This window comes from Clinocottus analis, unplaced genomic scaffold, assembly GCF_023055335.1.
Source record: "Clinocottus analis isolate CAN_PGR_092001 unplaced genomic scaffold, fCliAna1.0.p SCAF_4, whole genome shotgun sequence".
Lineage (NCBI taxonomy): Eukaryota > Metazoa > Chordata > Actinopteri > Perciformes > Cottidae > Clinocottus > Clinocottus analis.
Genome location: NW_027176153.1, coordinates 23,063,110 through 23,076,586, shown reverse-complemented (window position 1 = coordinate 23,076,586; position 13,477 = coordinate 23,063,110). Strand labels below are relative to the sequence as shown.

The 13,477-nt window shown below is 41.1% G+C and overlaps 1 protein-coding gene across 10 annotated transcripts in view; it reads right to left on the bottom strand.

Annotated features, from left to right (window-relative positions):
* Positions 1-1,803: 1,803 nt before the first annotated feature.
* Positions 1,804-13,477, bottom strand: part of hspg2 (heparan sulfate proteoglycan 2) — an 86,238-nt gene continuing 74,564 nt past the window's right edge. For 5 of the 10 annotated variants that reach the window (XM_068598401.1, XM_068598408.1, XM_068598406.1 and 2 more), the window contains 22 exons: positions 13,168-13,280; positions 12,895-13,042; positions 12,672-12,788; positions 12,495-12,512; positions 10,474-10,558; positions 10,239-10,383; positions 10,031-10,133; positions 9,815-9,924; positions 9,630-9,738; positions 9,426-9,524; positions 9,095-9,316; positions 8,765-9,009; positions 8,495-8,666; positions 8,114-8,236; positions 7,656-7,712; positions 6,364-6,442; positions 5,502-5,580; positions 5,069-5,116; positions 4,629-4,699; positions 4,446-4,529; positions 4,141-4,244; positions 1,804-2,403 (listed from right to left, as the gene is read on the bottom strand). In XM_068598401.1, coding sequence (XP_068454502.1) covers positions 2,231-2,403; positions 4,141-4,244; positions 4,446-4,529; positions 4,629-4,699; positions 5,069-5,116; positions 5,502-5,580; positions 6,364-6,442; positions 7,656-7,712; positions 8,114-8,236; positions 8,495-8,666; positions 8,765-9,009; positions 9,095-9,316; positions 9,426-9,524; positions 9,630-9,738; positions 9,815-9,924; positions 10,031-10,133; positions 10,239-10,383; positions 10,474-10,558; positions 12,495-12,512; positions 12,672-12,788; positions 12,895-13,042; positions 13,168-13,280 — 2,504 coding nt within the window. In that variant the 3' untranslated portion in view covers positions 1,804-2,230. The remainder of the gene's footprint in view (positions 2,404-4,140; positions 4,245-4,445; positions 4,530-4,628; positions 4,700-5,068; positions 5,117-5,501; positions 5,581-6,363; positions 6,443-7,655; positions 7,713-8,113; positions 8,237-8,494; positions 8,667-8,764; positions 9,010-9,094; positions 9,317-9,425; positions 9,525-9,629; positions 9,739-9,814; positions 9,925-10,030; positions 10,134-10,238; positions 10,384-10,473; positions 10,559-12,494; positions 12,513-12,671; positions 12,789-12,894; positions 13,043-13,167; positions 13,281-13,477) is intronic. The other 5 variants (XM_068598407.1, XM_068598410.1, XM_068598404.1 and 2 more) reach the window with 4 other exon arrangements.

Here is a 13,477-nt window from a genome sequence, read left to right as displayed (position 1 = left end):
TTCAAGTTATCCTCTTTTCGTGGCATTCAGAAGTCAAACAATATTTAAAATAAAAATGTCCGTCAACACTACAAGTGCACCTTACATATTTAGCAATGGCCGAAAAAAAAAAAAAAAAAAAAGCAGGGGAAGTTTCTTGACAAACTTTGCATGGGGCAAGAGTATACAATCGTGGCTTTATTCAATCCACATGTTAATTTTTGAACAAACATGATGACAACTGTCTGCTAGATAAATAATACATTTGTTGCATTGGGAATAATAAGACCTGTTTCCAATCTTTTGACCAGGCAGTTCAAGGTGTTACTCAAACTTAAACATCAGGGGGGAAACAAGGGGATGTGGGAGGCAATACACAATAACCAGAGGAAAGAAAAAAGCAAGAAGTGATTGCTCTAAAAACAGCAGAATCAAGCCTTGAAACAAAAGCGATGAAAAAAAGAAGAAAAAAAAAACTAAAATAAATAAATAGAAATGAATCAACTCTTTGAGAAAGGATAGTGCTAATTTTTAATTGTATAAAGGATATTAATACAAATATTTTAAGCTTACAAAAATGAGAAAAAGGTTTCTGAAACCCCCGACGCGATCGTGCCGTTGTGGTTATTGTGGTGTGGTTGAAAACTAAAGGCAGGCGAGCATGCTTTATCCGAGCTACACTACTGGTCACATAGCACCTGCAGGAGGCTTCCACTGCATTCCCACACACACACACACACACCGTCAAACACTATCCCACCTGCGTCCTACTGCTGTTTGCTGCAGATGAATCTCCTTCTGCAGAGAAAACCACAAAGCCTTCAGAGTTGTGTAGCTTACTGCATCGTTGCTAAAGCTACCAAAATGAAGCAACATATTGAAGCAATTCTGGGTTGACCCTCCTGAGGATATGGATGATGGAGCTCGCACAAGGACGCGACTCCATATTGTGGCTTAAAGTAGAGTGACCTGTGAGAAATGGAAGGGTCTGAGGCATACATAACCAACAAAAGCACTGGCATTCACACTCATTCTCTAGAGATATCTACCTGTCTGGCAAATAGCTTTACACATAAAATAACATCTTCAACAATCACACATAAAAAACTACACTCTTTTCAGCTCTTTAAAAATGCTTTTATGAGATCTACTCAATCAAATATGGCTGTGGAGGCAACAAATCATGCCATATTCGTATAAAATAAACCTTGAATGCCATGCATATCAACAAACGTGACACTAGTGTATAGTGTTATGTAGCATTTCTGAATCTAAGTAACCACAGTGCTCGACAGCACATGTAACAGACAGGCAACCATTTGACTATGTGCTGTATCTTTATGTCTGACATTAGCACCACGGTTTCTTTCTTTGTCGTAAAAAAAAAAGAACAAATACAGACACAGAAGATACAACAGCGCTGTGAGTGACTAAGCAAAGCAAGAGTGTTAAATCGTCAGAAAGTAACATTTGTGGTTATTAATTTGTATTGGACGACCTGAGTTGTGTACTGAAGCTGCATGTGACCATGTGCGCTCATCTCTTGATAATTTGTAAAAGACTGTAACTGCATGCTCGCGTGCGCAAACAAAAAAAAAAAAAGTTCCTCTACAGAAGTGAAGAAAGAAGGCCTAAACATCTTCAAGTTTGAATACAGTTAGGCCTATAAAAAGCCCTGGACACACAGTATTAGAACCCAGAATAAACTCTAGGAAAGTTGAAGAGCAGTTATGGTTAGTTTGCATGTTTTCCCCCCACAAATATATATATATATATATATATATATATATATATATATATATATATATATATATATATATATATATATATATATTTATATATATATAAATAAAAATTCAGTGCTGTAAAAACATCTCCAACTCCATAGGATCTGACCCATCGTAGAAGGCCTAATATGCTTTACTCTTACTCTTTTCATGGCTAAAACTACTGCTGGAAGTATGTAAACTGTACTGGTTCTCCTGTGTTAATAGTCCTTCATTGAGAATACAACACTGAGGAAGAGAAGACTTGTTAATATTGTTTCATTTTTTCTCTCTTTTTTGGTTTTACTGCACACAGAGAAACATATCCTGTCATGTCGTCTTGGTATTTTTTTGGTAGCAGCAAAGCACCAAGTCTCTCTGTGTGAGTCTGCTGTGTGTGTATGACATCACTCCATAGTCTCTGTGTGTGTACGTGTGTGTTGGTGTGTGTGTGTGTGTGTGTGTGTTTTTGTATGCGCTGCGATCTATGAAGAGCACGGCAGCACGTTGATGCCGTGGGCGGCGTGGGTTTGTAGATCGATGGCCTGGGCCGGCTGCTGTCCCGGCCAGGCGTTCATCAGTGCCAGGTTCCTCACGCAGCCCGTCATTCCAGACAAAAACTTCCCACCTGTCATTGCAGCCATGTCTGGGGCGCCGCCTGCCACACAAGAACACGTAAAAAAACAGATGCATTAAGTCAGGAAGTTCTTCTTTCGACTTTTGACCCTACACTCAAAACTAAAACTCACTAAAGCACCTATTTCACATCTTGGTTGTTGATGAAGACAAGAGACATGCACTTGAAGATGAAGATAATGTTATGAAAATAGACAATGGTACCTGTGACTATGACCTTCCAGTTGTGCTAACAATAGTGTTAGCCAGCTAACTTTGTTAGCGTTATCTTGCAGGCTAAAATGTGTTCGACAGCAAATAGTTTTATAAAGAAAGCTTGCTTCAGCTAGCTAACACCCACCATTGTTAAAGCACATCTTAGATGTTGATGAAGACAAGCACTTAAAGATGAAGATAATCTTGTGAAAATAGACAATGGTACCCGTGACTATGACCTTCCAATTGTGCTAACAATAGTGTTAGCCAGCTAACTTTGTTAGCATTAGCTTGCAGGCTAAAATGTGTTTGACAGCAGTAGTTGTATGAAGAAAGCTTGCTTAAGCTAGCTAACACCCACCAATGTTAAAGCAGATATTGGTTGTTGATGAAGACAAGCACTTAAAGATGAAGATGATGTTGTGAAAATAGACAATGGTACCCGTGACTATGACCTTTTAATTGTGCTATCAATAGTGTTAACCAGCTAACTTTGTTAGCATTAGCTTGCAGGCTAAAATGTGTTCGACAGCAGTAGTTTTATAAAGAAAGCTCGCTTCAGCTAGCTAACACCCAGCAATGTTAAAGCACCTATTTTACCTATCGGTTGTTGATGAAGATAAGTGTTGAAGATATATATCTTGCTAAAGCATTCATTTTATACAGCAGGCCATGAGATTGGGTTAGTTGAGGTGAACATACACTTTATACAACAGGTCATGAGATTGAGTTATTTGAGGTAAAAAATAACAAGTTTGCTCAAAGAAAAGAGAAAAGTCAATATGTAACAGTAAGCGCCAGAGAAGCCTGGGACCCAAGGACATTCACCCAATCACAGGACCAAGGAATGCGGCAGCGCCAGATACGTTGGGTTCGCTCTGACAATTTAGATGACTTACAGTTTACTCGGAAGAAAACAGAGCCTCCTTTGACAGTTTAGATGACTTATAGTTTAAAGATATACTTTGGTAGAAAGGGAACTTAGCCTTGTGTTGTAGTTTTGATGTAATTCAGCTTGTTAGACTATGAACTTTCGTTGTGATTTAGTCTCGCTCGACAATTTTAATATAATACAGTTCGCTAGATTACAAATTTGGCTCGCGTGCGCAAACAAAAAAAAAAAAGTTCCTCTACAGAAGTGAAGAAAGAAGGCCACTGACATGATACAGTTCACTAGATTAGAAATTCGGCTTCACGTGCTGATTAGGACAAGATACATAGTGCTGACAACATGCACACGTACTGACGCTCGAACCATGGGAAAAGTTGTGAGCCAAGTGGGGCGGATCCAACCCTGTGCTCCACCAATGGGAGCTCAAAGTCTAAACCAGGATACCATAATGTTTTGCACTTGCTTTAAGTTTCGTTCTGCGGAGGAAGAGCGAAGAGCTAGTTTCCTTCAGAATCCGTGCTGCACGTATTATTCTGTTTGTGTAATACTCTTTAGAATAAATCAATTGTGATTCAACTTTACCCCCCTGAAGTCCGGTGGTCTTTTCCGACACGTTTGGTCGTTAGTTATTAGTGACATAAGAGACATACACTTGAAGATGAAGATACTCACCAAGGTATACACTGCCTTTGGTGTTGACCATGAGGCTTCTGCCTTTAGACTGCCCATGTAGCGCGGTTCCTTCATCAATCTGGATGTATCCATCTTTTCCAGTTCTGCAAGGAAGGAGAAACATGAGGTGACAAATCTCAATACAAGCACTGGTCATGCACAGACAAATTAGAAAAGAATAAAGAAGCAGTTGATATATCAATAAATATATATATATATATATATATATATATATATATATATATATATATATATATATATATATATATATATATATATATATATATATATATATGCAAACTTACCTGACTGCTGTGACCTTATGCCATCTCCCATCGTTGACGGCCCTCTGGGACAAAATCGCTGCTTCTCCGCTGCCCAACTGGTATCTGAAAATCATACCAATTACCAGCATTAGTACAACATTAGTAAGCGCTAATACTAATACAAATTATCAAGGTGACAACAGAATGACAGAGCTCAGTCACCTGAAAACAAGGTGTCCATTCTGCAGGCCGAGGCTAATGAAGTCCTTGCCTCTGCCATGTTCTCCAAGTTCCTGGAAATAAATGTGTTTTGTCAGCAGAGGGAGAGAGAATGCTGTAGGATTGAATACTGCGAACCACTGAACAGCTGCAGTAATTTTCCACACCGACTGTTATGATAGCAAACATGAGGCAATGCAGACAGATTGCTCCCGGCTGTGTTTGTAGAAGTGTGACATAAAACCTTCCATGCAAAAAATAACGGCGACAATAGAAAGCATCTTGCACACTGTGCAAAAAAAAAATAAATAAATAAATAATTCCATTTCAAATGACGGGATTTTGCAGGAGGATCTCAAAACTGTTACACACATTTGAATGTCAAGCACATGTTATGAAACATGCCCAAATGAATAGGGAGTGTCATGTAGTTGAGTGGATACCTTTTTACTAGCATGCACCTTTCGCAAATTGCGTGCGCCACTGGTCTCCTGAGGAAAATGGAGGGTGAGTTAGAGAAGCAACATGCATTTATTTAGTGGTGTGAGATAGAGCTTGGCCCAACATGCCCAGCGATGTCACGGCCTCAGTGGGACAAGTATGAATTAAACAGTGAACACTGGAATGAAAGAGAATGCACTATTGTGTAGGAGATGCATTATTGTTGACATGTAAGTAAAAACTCAGTGACTGCTATGGAACAATGGGGATGCTGGATGGTAATGGTGATGATTAAGAGTGCTAAAGTAGAGTAGCCGTGTTAGGGTGAGGATTAACATGTGGAACGGGAAGGTGTAAGTATTCGTTGTAAAATGTGGCTCAAACTGTGGCTCAAACAGTGTAATTAGAACGTCTGAAGCCGGGACCAGGACTCACCACTCCCTGCCACAAGATCAGGCCCTCAGTGGAGCTCGTGTTGATCTCCAGTTCGATTGTCTCTGGCGAGTTATGGGCACTAGAAAAGAAATAATGTGTTTTACCCATGATGCATTGTTACATCAACTCCTAACAGTACAACATCAGGTTTAACCTTCTTATGTGCAGGCTCTGGGTTTAAACATGCTTCTCAAACACGTTATCAATGATGTATTCCTTTTAAAATATTTGTTCAGCTAATATCTCATAAACAGCCAAAACATGTGTTTAGTGAGGCTGTTGACAGTTTACAGCATTTGATTATTGCATTGGGAAAATATATATTGGATAAACAAAGTGATTCATTTAATCTTTTGAATTAGTTTTGACGTATTTATTTTTTTAAAAGTGTTTTATTAAACTTATTAAAGTTTAACTTTTTTTGTTGTCACTTACATTTTTATTCATTTAGATATATTAACATTAAACATAAATACAAAAAAATAGGTTTGTCAAACGATAATAAAGTTGAAAAAAAACAACAGAAAAAAAAATACAATCACCCCGACACACCTTTAATTATCTTTTACATATAAATTTGCATACACAGCCCTGCATTTATACATGTATTTTCCTGAACACATAAACCTCGCCCATGAGTACTTGACCGCTCCTCTAAAATGTAATAAAGCCCTTAGATCATCCACGAAACCTATTTAAAACTGACAGACTGACAGTCTAATCTCTGCTTTGGTAAGGCCTGATTGCACTAACGATGTGTCCCCTAATATTTCATCATTAATTATTTTAGTAATAATGCTTTTCTGGTGTTTTTGATGTGCTATAAGTGTTGTCACAGCATTGAAAAGCAGACAATAGTTACCTTCTTGGGAAAACAGATTTAGGAAGGGCAATGTATCCGTCATCGTGGAAATGAGCCGCATACTGATGAGTGGGTGAATCTAGAAAGAATACAGTAAATACACATGAAAATGATATTCTCATAATAGTAAGGCTGCTGTGGACTTTCATTCTCACTGTTATAGTGCCCTCCAGTGGCTAAAGCTGGGAAGAAACCCAAAGGCTTGGTTACATACAACAGTTACAGACAAAGAAGAGGCATCCTGAAATCCCTGAGAAATGGATTTAACTTGTTTGCAGTGTTAAAACAAAACGATGTAACTTTTAAAATAAAGAAATAACACATTCATCTTATTGTTTAATTCATAAGCAATACAACGTGGTATTTTCTGACTTGTAGCTCGGTGGCTGATGCTTTTCTTTGCTTAGTGTCACAGTAGGTTTTAGCATGTCAGAGATAACTTTTAATAAACTTTAAATCAGAGATACAACTAAATGAGCCACCCTAAGCACCCTAAGAAATCTGTAGCAACACAACCTCAGTGTATAGAGATGATACATTGCTTTCAACTTTTCCTTTTTTAAGAGGAAGAAGATGTTATTTCTTCTCCCAAAAGCTACATTGCTAAGTACTCTATATGCCCCAAATTCATATGCAAATTCTGCAACAAAAAACAAACCAGGCTCAATGATGCAAACCCATGACCGTCCTCACCAACACATGAGCAAATTATTTGGCATTCCTCACACGCTGCACCATCTCTGAGCTTCCTCAGAGATCAAACTGAACTCCCCACGGGTCCATGCACGAACACCTATATGTTCGAAATGCATCTCATCTCACCTCACCTCACCCAAACGGCATCACACTGTGCTTTTCAACAGACACGGTTGAGTTGTTAGTAACGGCATACACGTGTGCGGAAGAGATTTAATGCTCCGGCAGAGAGAAGAACAAGTATTATTGTGTATTTTATTGTTGGATAGACGGGCATTCTTGATTTAGGACGGACACAAGATGTAATGTTATGAGTCGCCATATTACGGGCATTGACATGTCATGAAGGAAAAAGAAAAAACAAGGGGAATTCCACATTTCCATCGCCCCAGCAAGAGTTCACCATCCCATCACCTTTTATTACAGATGCAGAATTCCCCTCTCCCAACTTCACAGAGCCTCAGTTGAGTACATTGGTTAGGCAATAGACAGATTGGGTTGAGCTTGGAGGGGAACGGGGGGGGGGGCCCTCGAGCTCAGATGGGCCCCTGTTAGTCACAGTCGTGTCAGGCAGACCGAATAGTGAGATACTGTACCATTTGCCTCGCTACTTTCCAAATTCCTCGGGGCCTCGGGGAAGCTGGAGACCTGGCCTGTGTGTGCAGGATATACAGCTATGAGAGTGCAGGGGTAAGACATACGTGATTACTGAGGGGTTAACCCCTCCCAGCATGCAGTGCAAATGCTGGGGGTCGAGCTGTCTGATGTCAGAAGGGCCCCGTACGGAGAATGTGAGTCCTCCCGTGTGCTCATTTCTGGCTGCGGGTCTGGTCTTTCTGCTTTGATGACGAATATTTTTGTCCACAGGATGCAGATGTATATGAAGTAATGTGATAACAGGACAAATGCTTTGGAGATTTGGAGGTTTTGCTTTTTTTCAGAAGTGCTTTTGGACAGAATCTGCGACTGAAATTGCACAATAATACACTTTGCTCATGCAATTTCTGATTTTGATGAAGATATCATATATGGTATACAGCTGGTTGATACTTACTTTCCTCACAGTTGAGACCCGTGTGGCCGGGTGCACACACACACTGGCGATTGACACAGCTGCCGCCATTTTGGCATTGAAGGCTGCTCTGGCAGGCGTCTTTCACCACCTCGCAACGCTCACCTGTGGGGTCACACGCCAGGTTATGGGTCAGAGGTGAAAGGTCGGGTGTCCAGTTTACACCAAGGACAGAGCAAGTTCATAGGCTCTGGAGATAATACATGACAAATGTTCATTGTTTATTGGGTTTTATCCACTTTTTTATCCACTTAAAATATCCAAGTTGGATTTTCTAGAAGGAAAAAAAGTAGAAAATGGGCAGAAATACAAACGTGGTGCAGGAATTCTGTGTTAAGAAGACTTTTGAGTGTGAACACTGACCTTCAAATCCATCCTCACAGAGGCACTGGTACTCGTATTCAACACTTGACATGCATTGACCTCCGTTCAGGCAGGGCCGGCGGTCACAGGGGCTGCTGTCCCCACACTTGCGGATAGATCTGCTCTCCGTGAAGCTGTAGGACAGATCCGCCTTTTTGTTGTTGATGGAAACCTGAGCATGCGGAGCAGACACGTTTAAGCAAACCAAATACAGAACAATATTAATTACAGTTTCTTTTCTTGCTGTCTTTTATAACAGAGAGATCTCACCTCTCCTATACATCCCTTAAACAGTTCGCTGACATTGGCGGGCTTAGGCAGGATGTCCATGTTGGGGACTCCGCCCAGGTACATGGGGGTGAAGATATTTAGGCCCTGGGATTTTCCTGGAGACGTTTTCTTCACCACTGGGCCTTGATCCACCTTCAGGTGGCCGTCCTTCTTGTTTCGCTCGGCCACAACTCTGTGCCACTGGCCCAGAGTGACCGGCTCTGGACTTAGAAGGATTGCTTGGCCTGAAAATCATAACGTTAATTTACAAAAGCACCCAGGATATAAGACGTTTTTCTATGGACAAATACATTTGTGCCAATACTTTACCTGTGCCCAGTTCATATCTGAACTCTACGTGTCCCTCCACCATGGAGATGGCTACAAAGTCCTCCACCTTCATTTTCTTCCCCCCGCAGAAGAACATCAGGCCATCTCTTTCCAGTGGCTTGAACTCCAGCTCGACACGCAGGTCATCGTGGATGTTGGTCAGGGGTGGGTAGGCAATGTAGGACTCCTCGCCATCAAACATTGGAGTGGTCACCAATTCTCCTAGTGAAGGTGAACAAGGAGGAAAAGGCATTTAAATACCAGTATTTCATAACGCATAGCTAAAATACATGGTCCATTTTTGGGGTGCAAAAGTAACTTCCTGTCTTACCATCCATGCATTTGTTTCCAGACTTGCCGAGATGGCAGCGGCAGTCGTAGCCCAGGCCATTTTGGCGGTTGATACAAGTGGCGTCTTGTCCACAGGCCTCTGCGGGGAATTTAGGTCACAAACAAGAGACATACAACTTTTTTTTTTTTTTTAAACGTTGGTGCACAGTTGAATCTTTGTGGTTGTGTGGTCATTATCATGTACCCGAGTGACAGTGCAGGGATGAGTGATGCTGGCAGTTGCTGCCCGTGAATCCTTGGGGGCAACCGCACTTATACAAGCTGGCTTCTGAGTCCACACACATGCCTCCATTCTGAATGATGACAAGGAAGAAATAAGCAACACAGCCCGAACGTTACGAATACACCGAGTGGATGGATGTGACTGACCTGGCATGGGTGGTCTTTGCACGTGGGGCAGTTTGTGACACCAGTGGAGCTGCGGTCCAGGTCTTTGAAAATGACCTCTTCACCCTGGATGACCAGTTGACGGATGCAGCCTGCAAAGAAGCAACATTAAATGAGGACATGTCTTCACGCCAAGAAGACCTTTTTTCCCACCATCCGATGTTTCCTTTCATGGTGTAAACAGAGTTGACGTCTTACCAACAAAACCAGTCTTGATTCCAGCTGTTTTGGCGAGGACAGTGTAGTTGGGATAACCACCCACATGCACCTCCTCATTCAGATCCAGGCCCTGGAACTTGCCCTAAGGAGCCCAGAAAATGTGCATTTATGAACCATATTATCTTGCATGAATCAATCAAATGCTCATGTGTGAAAGCGGGAGTCCCATTCACGCTGACAGAAGTACCTGTGAGCTGCCGTTGATGAGCTCCCCTCCGTCTACTGCGATGTAGCCCAACGTGTGGTTGCGATACAGCTCAACCGTGTGAAATTCTCCCAGTTTGACAGGGTTGGGGTCGCGTATGGTGGCCATGCCCGAACCCACGTCAAACCTAAGGTGGCATCGGGAACCGTTTTAACAACCTCATCGTGATGTCTTTGGAGGAATCAGCAGATTTTTTTTAAGATCAGTATGAACTGACCTGAACTCGAGGCGGCCGCCCACAAGTCCCAGAGAGATAAAGTCTGCTCCCGTGGTCCTCTTCTGGCCATTGTAGAGGATCATACCTGCAGGAAGAGTAAGAATTAGTACAAACTCAACCCTGACTGTGTCCCGTAGAACAATATCCATCTTAATAATTCAATAAATCTAGTAGTTTTATTCAAACGAGTGGAATCTTTTACTTTATCCAAGAATGTTCTTGAGTCAGAGTTGGAACAATTTCCATGTTTCAGCTTTGTCTCAAGAGAACTATTTATTTAACAGTCCTGAAATAACCAGAACTCAGCCCACTGGTCGACTCTTCCACTCAGGAAACATGAGAGAAAGTGTCTTGTTTGGATGGATACTGTTTGCAACGGACTCGTTCACACACAAAGGAAATTCTTTTGAAAGGTGGACGGTAAGTAGCGTGCCATGGTGGGGCAAGTTTATAGCCAACCAAAGCCAGGTTATAACCTGTCATCACTGGGCTGCCAAGTGCAGCGAGTCACACGATATTACCAGTCCTCCTTTTTTCTGTCTGCACATGCTGGGAAACACATGCTTTATGTAAGCAGCCACAGAGGCTCCCGGGGGAAGTGGGAACATGCCTTTTTTTTTTGCACATCCATCTCTGTCCGCTGTGAAAGTTGTGAAAATGAGCGATCAAGTCCAATGCATGAATGTGCAACACAAAGTCGACTGTACAAGTGTAGAGAAAGTTCACACATGCGTTCATATTCTGATGTTTGTAGCACACATTTATACATTTAAGGAGCCGAGTGTGTTCAAAGAGCTTTTGCAATAAATGTGTGGCCTGTTGGTTGCTGTTTGTTACCCGATGGGTGGGATGTGCTGAGACAGTACAAATCCAAACATTGGCACATAAGTTCAATCTAGTCTGTCTAAAGCAGAGGTGTCAAATATACGGCCCGCGGGGCTGATCCGGCCTGCCAGGGGGTCCGGTCCGGCCTGCCGGATAACTGTTAAAATGACAAAAGATTTATTTTTCCCTTTTTTTTTTTTTTTTAGTCTGATTTTTTTTGTTTTTTTACATTTGAACTAAAACATTAAAAAATATAATTAAAAAAAAAAAAAAAATTCCATTGAAATTTTTTTTTTCATGTGTCAAAAAACACATGAAATATAGTGTTTGAAAAAAAAGTTTACATTTTAACAAAAAAAAGTAATACAAAAAGAAATATACAAAAAAATGGTTAAAATGAAATAACACTTTTTTTTTTTTTTTGCTTTTTTTGTCAAAAAACACATGAAATAAAGTGTTTACATTTTTTTTGTTTGTTTACATTTTAACAAAAAAAATTTAATTAAAATTTTTTTTAAAAAAAGGTTAAAATGACAGGTGACAATTGATGGGAGCGATGATATTACTAGAGATATATTACTCAACTGGCCATATTCATATTCGTTGGTGAGATTTTGGTGGTGCCTTTAACTTTTGGCCCCTTAACTAAAATGAGTTTGACGCCTCTGGTCTAAAGAATAATACATTTTGCTTTTTTTGTCATGTTAATTCATTTTGAACATGATATTCATTTTGCAGTCCTGTCCCCGCACATCCGGCACCAGATAGAATAAAAGAAGCCATATTTGTTTTGCAAAGGCAATTTGACTTACTGCGGTTGTCACTATTTTTAGGTCTGTTTTAAAATGTTTAAAATCAAAGACCACCTCCAGAAATGGGTGTAGCGTTGCATTTAACAATCCAAGCATATACAATCACTGTGTTTTCAAGCAGCCGAGCTGCTGTGTAGGCAGTGTGGGAGCCGACGCTGTTGACTGGGGGTGTCAAAGTAGATTTGTAGCCAAGCTATGATGAAGCCGATGTTGGTTTTATGAAAGCCAAAAAAATGAAAACATGCACCATCTTCTTGCATCTCTTTCACAGCCCCACAATCAGCTCGGAGCTGGATGCATAATGTGAGAGAAGGATGGAGCCAAAAAAGCAGCGCTGCCAACATCAGTGTGTAGTTCCTATGGTTCTCAAGCACTGAGACTCACCAGCATACAATATGAGACCTTCCCACCACGTTGGTGAGGGGGAGAGGGAAGGAACAGAAGACGCATTCAAGTTATACATGAGGAAATATGACAAACATAGAACTAAACATCGTACCAAACATAGCCTGAATTCATAAACTATTCCAGTGAAGCAAATGTAAGGTTGCGCTTCCTTACCATCGCCATTGTCAGGTCTGAAGTTGATCTTAATGCTGAAAGTCTTGTAGGCATTTTTAATGGTGGGTAAGGTGAGGTACGACAAGGGTTCCTGGGCAAAGTATGGCATCACTCTCTCTGAAAAAAACCCCACATAATGTATTTTTAGTGCAGTTCATACTCAAAACATTTCATTCATTTATGGACATTTCTTCCCAAGGTACTCTCCACACCGCAGACTAACCGTGAACTTGAAGTGTAGTAAAGGCTTCCACTTTTCCTTGTTTGTTGGAGGCGGTGCAGACGTATATCCCAGAATCCTCATGGGTGACGCGAGGAACCGTCAGCACGTTGAGTTCCTGGAAACACTTTGGAGGAAGCTCTTCTTCCACCTGGAAACACAAACAGACACAAAGCATGACAAAGAATATTAGCATCAACCAAAAAGTATTTAATAGAGTTCAGAATCAATCAAAATATGGAGCTGAAACTGAATTATTAGAAGTATCTTGGTTACCTTGGACCACCTGATCTCAGGCACAGGGTATCCTGAAGCCACGCAGGGCAAGACGGCGTCGGACCCAACTGTGACCTCCTTGGTTTCAGGCAGCGCAGCAATTTGAGGAAGAGCTGTGTAAAACAGGCAAAGGGTTTAAATGAGAATAATGCGGCAGTTTGTGTGCGTGCAAGTGCACAGATTTATGTCTGCAATGGCGGTAAAGAGAACGGGTTCAACCCGTTGAAAACTGTGGAACCAATTTGGGCTCCAGACCACCTTTTCCCTGTGTTTGAGTCGTCGTAAGGAGCCCAAATTTATTACAATACTT